The sequence below is a fragment of the Macrosteles quadrilineatus genome, unplaced genomic scaffold (assembly GCF_028750875.1).
Source record: "Macrosteles quadrilineatus isolate MER2022 unplaced genomic scaffold, UCM_ALF_1.0 Scaffold_115__1_contigs__length_332310, whole genome shotgun sequence".
NCBI classification, from domain to species: Eukaryota; Metazoa; Arthropoda; class Insecta; order Hemiptera; family Cicadellidae; genus Macrosteles; species Macrosteles quadrilineatus.
This window is the reverse complement of record NW_026542708.1, coordinates 168,004-179,006: the sequence shown is the minus strand read 5'-3', so window position 1 is coordinate 179,006 and position 11,003 is coordinate 168,004. Positions and strand designations below refer to the sequence as shown.

Sequence of the window (11,003 nt, the reverse complement as noted above, 5' to 3'; positions counted from 1 at the left end):
ATTGAATCGTCCAGCCAGTCAAGTTAATTTTTTTCCAGGGGGGACTTGGCTCAGGCATTAAAAAAGGCTAACATTGGTCAGAATTGAAGATGCATCTACTTCCGATGAACTTGGGTCAAAACAAAAAGAATAACTGTCTTTGTTGTACCATTTACTACAGTAAGTGTCCAATGCATATTTTTGTTTTCCACGTTGCATGGAATCAGGGGATCGTTGTCAGGGGAGGTATAATGTGGGGCGGCGACCGGGAGGCGGTAGCTGGTAAGATTGATGGGTCATTGACAGCAGGTGAGGTGGTAGCGGGTAAGATTGATGGGTCATTGACAGCAGGTGAGGTGGTAGCGGGTAAGATTGATGGGTCATTGACAGCAGGTGAGGCGGTAGCGGGTAAGATTGATGGGTCATTGACAGCAGGTGAGGTGGTAGCGGAAAAGATTGATGGGTCATTGACAGCAGGTGAGGCGGTAGCGGGTAAGATTGATGGGTCATTGACAGCAGGTGAGGCGGTAGCGGGTAAGGTTGATGGATTAGTGCCAGCAGGTGAGGTGATGGCAACAGTTGGGGATTTTAAAAAAAGCATTTAGGAACAACATCAAGTACAGTGGTATTGAAATTTGTCTTACCCTTTTTTTTCTCTCACCCACATTTCCATAGCATTTGGATCGTCCTCTGTCATTACGAGCCTTTTATTGACATCGATCTTGTTTGGTCGTTGTCGCTTCCGGGCTTTGGTTGGGCGGTTGCAGGCGGACTTGAAAAATGTGCAATTCCTTGCAGATGGAAAAATCCTATCTTTCAACCTTTTTACAAACCCTCTTCTTTTAGATTAGTTTGTTGTTCCAAACCACTTTCCTTTACATGACAAAAATGATTCTCTAAATTTGCGTTGCTGAATCTACAATTGGAGTTTCTGTCGATGTCTGAATGTGTGATTACAAAGCCTGACTATAATGTAGAGAACCTATTCAAAATTAATTTTGAAAAGCTTGGGCAGTACAGGCTGTTCTTTTCAGTGTTGTCGGCACTTAAACAATATATGTTTCAGATTACATTTCAAAATCAGTACACTCCAAAAGGAATGCCATAGCTTGCAAAATGAAATGTTTCAGAGGTCCACTGATGTTTATCTAGTTTAGGTCTCTAGACACCATGTGCATAAAATGACTGCAGCAGAGATGTACAGTCGCGGGTTTAACGTTTCTACTTTGTTTCGTTGCAAAGGTGAACATTCTCTTTAAGTAAGTGTCGATTGAAATCTTACACCAAGCATTTATCACTGGCTGAAGCAACACTTGACTGAAATCAATGACAATATGGGAAAACAGTGGTTTTGTTGTTACCTTGCGCTTGAAAAAGAGAAATTTACTGAAAAAGGAAGTTAAGTTAAGTGTCCTATGACTATGAAAATACAGTATATTGGCTACATTAGTCTTGGCTGGGTCCTAGATCTAACTAAGAGACCTAAGACTATGAAAATACAGTATATTTGGTACGCCAGTCTTGTCTAGGGTCGACCCTTGGTTGCTTAATTTATTTTACATTTAAATGATATACAAAACATTACAGTTTGTAAAAATATACTAAATTTATCTCTCAAGACTTTGAGAGTCTTATAAGATCTGCTAAATTAATGTAAATAGCTAAAAACCGAAGCTGGTCATGATCTACTCCTTAAATGTACTTTGAGTTGTCATAGAACAAAAGGCAATCCGTTGGAATAACACTTTTTAGTTCTTGCAAATGTTGCCACTTTGATTTTTGGATAGGTTAAGGCCCATTTTGAAGTTGAGGAAATTAGTGTTTTTTGTGTATTTGTTTATGTACTTTCTCTAAATACGACATATTTCAACTTTATTCTCAACGCTGAAAGACAGCAAAGCATTGGACATGACAGCGTTCCTGTTTTACGAGGTGCAGCCATCACTCCAAAGTACAATTGGTGATTTGAAGTCCCAGTTTTTTGTTAAATAGTCTATGCCACATGAAGCGTGCGGGTTAGCGTCTTTAGATGTCTAAATTTGCCTGTGATTCATTCCACCAGTAGCATGTAGCATTGTGATTTCCTAGGTTGTAAAGCGTGAAGTTATGACAACACAGTTTAGTTTTGTAGTAGAGTGCTGCAGCATTTAGACTTGGGCACACCTTCACAGATTGGACGTCTTGGGTTAGCACGAAATGAGTTCCTTCAATTGCCTTTATTTTGTCTTGATCTTTTTCTTCTCTAGCTCTGATTTTCAACTGTGTGTGTTCTTTATGGCCAGTTTCGGAAACATGATCCAATTCAAATTCAATGCAAAAATCACACTTACCTTTTTTGGACGTTGGGGAGATATGTTCATTTCACTTACGATTTAAAATGAGGGAGACCTTCACTTATTTGAGTAGCCCATTCTTTGACCGTCCATTCACCTAAGCAAAACGTGTTCAGAAATAGTTTTTTGCACACTTGTTTTTCATCTCCATTTGGCAACTTCAGGCTACAGGTTACTGTGTTCTGTCGTCTTGATTATTTGTACATTTTCTTATGCCTTTTTTATGGCAAAATTATAACCAATCAGGCAGTATAAACCTTCTTTTCCTCCCAGTTAAGATTGTTCTAGAAAGTAGGTAGAGTTGCCTGATTTTTTTCCTATGAATACAAGTATACTTTGCTTGAGCACAACAGTGTGATTCGCATGCCATGTCCTGTGTCTGGTGCGAGAGTAGGAACATACTTCCTACTTGAGAGTGATGATTACACTGTGCTGAAATGCAGTCTGTTGCCTGCATTCGCAGACTGCGTAACCTTATTTAACAGTGGTTTGAAGGTCCATGCAGCTTATATCATTGACCAGCAAGTGACATGGTTATTGTGTCGAGTAAATGTAATCGTGTTGTTATTGATATGCTAAACAGTTGTAGAGCAACTGTTTTCTGGCGAACATAGTACTGTAATGTAGTAAAACCAATGACTAAAAAACTAAACACAAACTAAAATATGTATGAATAGTTATAATGTAGGGTGATCACTTGTGTAGTTAAAATACAGGGAATATGACATTCCATGTACAAATACTGTGAAGTTATTGTTCACAAACATAAACATACAATACAATTCTAACAAATAGCTTCAAGTTAACAACAACTGTGAAAGAACAAATAGAAAGGATGAGTAAGAGACCACATCTACTTAAGAGCTTATATTAACAGGTAAAAAAAACGCCAAATACTAAGAAATGAAGAAAAGCGATGCGACGTAACAGAAAACACAACATGCAATGCGACGAATAGATGTTGTGATTTGCATTATATCCAACATAAGTACCAATGTGTCATAACAGAAAAAAGAAATATGCAACACGACGAATAGATGCTGTTTTGCATTACAGCTAAAAAAACCATTCCCACAAAACTTACAAACTGCAACCTCATATGAAGCCTGTTCTAGTTTTTTTCACATCCACTATCTCATAATCTTAACGTGACATTTTGTTTGACATTCGATATTTTGTGTTTGTAATAATCAAGATTAGGTCCATTTTTTGCCTTACAACTAGATGGTGGCCTTGTTTCACCATTAGGCCTAGGACTAACCTCTCTTGGGGTTCCCTGTTGTGAATTGGTTTTTCTTACATTTAGCCTTTTTTTCAGAGTTTGTATCTAGAGCCAATCTTCTTTTTGTTACCTATTTCGATACACAATTACAGAAACAATAAAAAAACTTGCAAAATAGCACTTTCAAAACACAAAGTTTCTATTTCAAAACACAAAGGACTATGAGATGCTGGTCAACCGCCCCACTTGGGACATGTAGATGAGATTACATACAATCCACAGTTGTACGTGCCATGGCAGGGGTCGGTTTAGAAATGTTGCTTTGACTACTTCAAAACTGTTGATGTCTATGAAATCTGGGGCCATAGAATTTCTCTTGGAAAAAAAAACCTTACTGTTCTTGGGCTCTATGTAAACTTTTTTGCTGTCCCTGTGACAATAATGAGATGGAACCTTAGGAATATTATCCAGAAAGTCATTTAAATTTTTTGGTTCTTGGATTTCTCGATCTAACACCTTCGCTGTGTCTATTAGTTTTCTTTGTTGGTGTGATAGCATGAGGGAGACCTTCACTTATTGGAGTAGCCCATTCTTTGACCGTCCATTCACCTAAACAAAACGTGTTCAGAAATAGTTTTTTGCACACTTGTTTTTCATCTCCATTTGGCAACTCCAGGCTACAGGTTACTATATTCTGTCGTCTTGATTATTTGTCCATTTTCTTATGCCTTTTTAATGGCAAAATTTTAACCAATGAGGCAGTATGAACCTTCTTTTCCTACCATCTAAGATTGTTCCAGAAGTCATAAAAAATTGTAGATCTGTCTTCTTCAGAAACTTCGAGGCATCCTCTCAAACCTAATTCTCACACATTTTTTTTGTGCATGGTGGGCCCATTTTCCTTTCCTCTCTATTGACACATCTCTTTTTTCGATCCTTTCTTGTTGTTCCATTTTCCGTTATTTCAAGCTCCAAGCAACTATTAATACTGTATTTAGCTGAAATAAATTAGTCGAAATAAAATAAATAAAAGCAGATAATCTGATGTATAAGGCTATTACGGTTCAAGGAATGATTACAATCAAGGAATGTAAGATAAAGGCTTAAGAAGCGATCTAGTGTAGGGTTTAATGAACAGTTAAATTTAAAAGATATGATTGAATAGGCAAAACTACTGTGATTTAAGAATTTGTATAATAAGAATAATTTGCAAATTAGTTTTGATTTATAATAAAACAAGCTTGTAATATGTTTCATATTGACTCATTGATTAGTGTTCTTTAATATGTTTAATTTATGCCTGCCTTCTTTATTTTAATTGAACTAACACATGTTTAATTATTATTATGATTGTAAATAATGTCCAACAAATACACACATCTTTTTTGTCAAAGTCTTGTCTGTCTTTAATATTTTTTACAAAGCTACTACTGTATAGGCCCCTAAAGGTCTAAAAGCGAAATAACAGTAGATAGTGCGTACCTCCAGTCGAAATGGTTTATGTACCCTACGGTACCACTGCTCTACTATACTTTATACTACTTGTAACTCGTACTACTACCTCTACTAAAGCCGGGTTTACACTATGTAGCAAAAACTGCTATATAACTTTTGCTAGATGTAGCATTTGCTATATGTAGCAAATGTTATATAACATTTTTATTCGGAACTTTTTACTCCTGCTAGATGTTACATGTAGCAAATGCTAGATGTTACATATAGCAAATGTTATATAACATTTCAAATCACAGATTTTTTAATGCTACATGCTACATGTAGCAAAACCTTTCTCCATTGTCAAAAATGTCGCGGAGACATGATGTTGCGCTCGCTGCTGCGATAACTGTGATATTGGCCTGTCAGAGGAGAGAAAGGAGGTTTTGGGTCAGACCGTCACTTGCTGCGAGGGTGAGGTATAGTGGAACTGACCTGTTAAAAGATCTTGATGCAGATGATGCTACGAATCATCCTTCATTGAGGTGTGAAATTCGGTGTGACGGTAGTTTTAAAAACTTCTTAAGGATGACAAGTGAAGATTTTGAGTTTATTATTTTTATGATTGGACACAAAATTGGAAAGAAGACACTAAATTCAGGGATGCCATACCAGTACGCGAGAAGTTAGCAGTGACTTTAAGGTTTTTAGCAAGTGGGGATTCTTACCAGAGTTTGAGTTATCTTTGTAAAATATCCAAGTCCGCCATCTCACTCTTGATTCCTGAAGTGTGTGAAGCTTTGATTGATTTGTTCAAGGACTGCATCAAAGTAAGTAATGACTCACCGTTGTATTTAAATTGTAATTTATTAATAAATCAAACAACGTGTTACATATTTAGTTGATACAACGTTACATTTATACTGCTAAAAAATATAGTTTTAACAAGTAGTCTACGTAAAAAAAAATATTTTAATTAATGGTGCATATAAAACTCGCAATTACCTTACATATAAAAATAACCTAAAAAAATAATGATAAAGGCTACCCCAAAGTTCATAACTTGTGTGTAACGTTACAGTTAACAAGTTAACAAAATAATAGTACATAAAAATATGCTTTTTTTATTGTTGCAAATAGATTTTGGAACCACCTTATACAAATTTAAACAAATTTCAAAGTTATCCTGGAAGTTCATTACTTGTGTTGTATATTACAGTTAACGAGTTAACAAGTATGTACCCATAAATATGTTATTTATTACTGCAATTATAAATTGCAATTACCTTGCAAAAAAAATAACCTAAAAAAAGTACCTGAAGGTTCATTCATTACTTACTTATAACGTTACAGATAACGAGTTAACAAGTATGTATCCATAAATATGTTATCTATTGTTGCTTTTAGGAATTGCAATCACTTAACATATAAAAATAACCATATGGCTCTCTTAGTAAATTATTTAACATTATTTAGAACACTGTTAATGAACGCATCTGTTGGATCGACGGAATCGTTTGGCTCTGACTCGTTTGGGGGCAGCTGAGAGTCATTATGGTTTTGAGAAGTTGGTTCAGGAAAAGGAGAGTTTGATGCACTAGCATTTAGAGATGTTGAAGAACTGTGATGGAATTGCTCCATTTCCAAATCATATAAAACCTGAGATATTCTTTGTTTAGCCACAATCTGGTAAAGTTTTGTATTTAAGTTTCTAAGTTGACAAGCTACATGCGCCCCAAAAACATCAAATTCATCCTTGATATGATCCTCATTATCCTTTTCCTTAACTAATTTTTGCATTACACCGTACGCTTCTTCGGCGAGTTCTCTTGACGACTTTTTCTTAAGCGGTCTTGATGGTGGCTGAAGGGCACGTTTACCAGTCTGCTGTTGTTTGCTTGGCCCAGCGGCAGTGTAGTCCTCTTGTTGCGATTTTACACCAGCGTCCATATCCAGAATTGAAGATTCTTCTTCATTAAAGTCCTCCTACAATAGGGGAAAAATGCTATATAATTTCATAATTGATAACTAAATATATATATTAAATATATATTGTTTACCCTCCATTAGACATTATAATTAGTGATCATTTAGCCTACTTTTGAATAAGTTAAATCAGAATAATTTAAGATATTCAAAAGCTTGTCTCTTTTAATTTATTTATAAATTGCCTTGAGGCTCAATTAATGAATTTAATTATTAATTTGATTATATTTGAATTTTTAAAGAGGGATAAAATGTGTGAGTTAGGTACTGTAGAGCCAACCACCCCCCCCCCCTCCCCAAAATAACGCAACATAACGCTGCGCTGTTGTTTTAGGTACCGACTTCAGAACATGAATGGCTCGCAGTTGCTCAGCAGTATAACAGCAAGTGGAACTTCCCCCATTGTCTGGGAAGCATGGATGGAAAGCATGTTACATTGCAAGCGCCTGTTCATAGTGGTAGTGATTTTTTTAATTACAAAGGATCATTTAGTATCGTACTTTTCGCGATTGTTGATGCCGACTACTGTTTCTTATACGTAACCGTTGGATGCCAAGGACGACTATCAGATGGCGGTGTATTCGAGCATACGCAGTTCAAAGAGATGATGACAAACTGTCAGCTGAACACTCCTAAGGCAAAATGTTTGCCCGGAAGTACGTACCCTTTTCCACACGTGCTTCTAGCAGATGACGCTTTCCCCCTTAAATCTTGGATAATGAAGCCTTTTCCAGGGACTCACCCAAAGGGCAGTGCTGAAAGGATTTTTAATTACCGCCTTTCGCGTGGTAGAAGAGTGGTAGAAAACGCTTTCGGTATATTATCGGTGGTGTTCCGGGTTTTGAGAAAGCCCATGTTGTTGGAGCCGAAAAAGGCTGAACAAGTGGTTCTCGCGTGTACATATCTCCACAATTTTCTAAGAAGAAGTAAAACCTCCAGTACAACATACACACCACCTGGTACCTTTGACTTGGAAAATGAGAAAACGTATGAACTGATACCGGGTCAGTGGAGGGTAGAGGGTTCACCGTCTGGTACATTGTTCAAGTTACGCCGTCTGCCAAGGAAACCCTCAGACTTAGCCAAACAGGTCCGTGTGAAGTTGAGTGAATACTTTCTAACCAACGAAGGATCAGTTCCATGGCAAAACAATGTGTGAATGAAGGCTAGGATCAAATTGTTAATAGTCATAATGAATAAACTCTATATTAAATAAGTCCAATAAACTTATTTGTAGTTATGGTAAATTATTGTTCCAACCTAATATATTTTTTATTTGGTTTTAACTGTATCATAATTACTCATTGCGAGGGAGCGAGCGAAATGGAGAGAGAAAGAGAGAGAGAGAGAGAGAGAAATTAACTTCAGTAAATTTACTAAGAAATTAAGTTTAATTAGTTAATTAGTATGGACTATCCAGATTGCCATAGTTGATCTAACGTACACAAAATTAGATAAAGGTAACTTGATTAAATGGACAATGAATAACACTAGATAATTATGGCGCTCAAAGTTTGAGCACTTGGAATCTTTAGTATGGCCAGACTTTTTAAACAGCTGTTGAAATATAATCATACTGTGAATACATTAGTTTAATTCAGTTTGGTCCAATGTCGATGGATAGAGCTACTGTTGTAAAACTACAATTGTTGATATTGTATTTAAGTTATGCCCTATCTTGCAATTATGAGACGTACTACATAAAAACTCCTTTAATTTGACACCTCAAACATTAAAATCCGTGCAGCCATTATCGAGTTATGACTGTGAAAAGAAATCCCCTCGAGTATTAATATATAGATAACAATTTTATAATTTTAGCCTACTTAATAGCCTACTAATAAACTGCAATATGTATTTCAATAGTGAGTAGGCTATAGAGTTAATTTAGTCAGAATAAATTAAATACTAAGAAACCTAGCGTAAAGAAAGATGGACAGAGAGACAGACTGATAGAAATACAGATAGACAGACAGAGGTTCCTAGTAGTAAGGGCGTGAGAACCAGTCAGTGTTGATGTTTCCGCGGGTAGTGACTGTATATTTCCGGTGAGTGTTGCTGAACGTAATCATTTTTTTAGAGTTGGGTAAATGTCACGAAATAAATCTCGTTACAATGGTAGGTTATAACGTTCTTATTAATTAATATAGTTCATAACGTTCTTTAATTAAATATAGTTCATAACGTTCTTTAATTAAATATAGTGGTTAAATTCTTACCTGAGTGTCCTCAGTCTCGTGCGCAGGTCCATCAATTCCTCCTGCCGACCGAAACTCCCGAGGTTGAGTTTTGTCTTTTAAAAACATTAAACTGTTGAAAGCAAACCATTTTACAGGCACTTCCGAAGCTGCGGAACCACTTTTCCTCTTAAAAGATCTTTGAAACTGCCCAATTAGGCATCGCATTTTCCTTTCTACCTCGGCTCTTTCTAATTTCATCTCTAACGCGATGCTTCCCCAGGCATCGTGTTTTTTATTTCTTATTTTATAATCCGGGTTTGTGGGATCCCACAATGACGGCTGTTCGCGGAAAAGTTCAATTAAATTAATAATTTTGTCCCTATCCCAAACACCGTCGCAACCTTCCATCACAAAACAATTAAAATCAAACCAATACAAAAAAAATAACACTAATGTCCTCCGCACTACACCACCACACCACGTGCCTTCCAATCAACTGACGAACTGACAGAAGATGCTACATGTAGCAGATGCTAGACGAAAAATTTTCGTCTAACATTGCTAGATATAGCAAAAGCTATATGTAGCACGGATTTCTTTGATCTTTACCGACTCCGAATGGATAGCACGAGTTTTGCTAAATGTAGCAGAAACTGCTAGATGTAGCAATGTTATATGTAGCAGTTTAAAAAGTGAAATTTCCTACTTATAGCAAATGTTATATAACTTTTGCTAAATGTTAGATGTAGCAGATTCTGCTACAAGTATTTTTCGTAGTTTTCGAAAATGTTATATAACTTTTGCTAAATGTAACATATAGCACATTTTGCTACATAGTGTAAACCCGCCTTAACTCGTCAACTCGTGTATTAAATTTCGTACAAGATTCTATCAAAAGGTACTAGATCTCACTGAGGCACTGAGGTTAAGACTGCTTTCTGATTCCGGTGTTGTACACGTCATAATGTAGTTGGATTGAAAAGATGTAATGGCATTAGAAGAGAAAATATACATATATAAATACATAAATATAATAGGCCTGGATGATGATGAGAGATGATAATTATAATAAGCAAAATTTAAATAATATTTAGTTTTATAATTTCACACTCTTTGGAAGACAAAGCTCACTTTTCTGCTATTGTCTCTTTACTTCTTTTTCTTGCTCTTTTCCTTCCTTTATATACATTTAACATGTGCTACAAAAAAACACTAGCCTACTGTAAAAATAATTTTCAGTTTTATATTGTAGTTTTACTCACTTGTTGCAAAGGTGAACATTCTCTTCAAGTAAGTGTTGATTGAAATCTTACACCAAGAATTTATCACTGGCTGAAGCAATACTTGACTGAAAACAATGACAATATGGGAAAACAGTGGTTTTGTTGTTACTTTGCACTTGAAAAAGAGAAATTTACTGAAAAAGGAAGTTACAGTGGTTATGTCATGCTGCACACTCAAAAAATTCATCAACGTCAACAGTTTACCTGAAATATTAGTACACCCAGCATAGTAATACAGTATACAGTTTTATATTCCTTGTCAACAGGCCGAACAACTGATCCAGTACCGTCTACATGTAATACACAGGTCTAATTTTTCTTTAAAAATGTCATGAGTGTTTCCAGCTGGGTGGTGCTACACATACAACCCCTTAGAGGGTAGCTGATATCATGAACAAAGCATTCAGATTTTTCCATTTTAGCATCAGCTTTTGCAGTGGCGTACAAATCAATCATGCCATCCTCATGAAAATAACCGCGCATCGCTCTCTCGGGCCGAGCTTTCTGGAAGACTTCCAATGACCGAATCACTCCTAAAATGCCGGCGAACAGACTGTCTGTTGCATTGGGAAATCTGGTTCATCCT

At 36.2% G+C, this 11,003-nt stretch overlaps 1 protein-coding gene across 1 annotated transcript; it reads left to right on the top strand.

Moving 5' to 3' along the window:
* The first annotated feature begins 230 nt into the window (after positions 1-230).
* Positions 231-8,113, top strand: LOC128982115 (putative nuclease HARBI1). Its single transcript, XM_054401164.1, has 3 exons — positions 231-540; positions 5,614-5,798; positions 7,289-8,113. Exons 1-3 carry the CDS (start codon positions 231-233, stop codon positions 8,111-8,113), a joined length of 1,320 nt encoding a protein of 439 aa, XP_054257139.1.
* Positions 8,114-11,003: the final 2,890 nt, after the last annotated feature.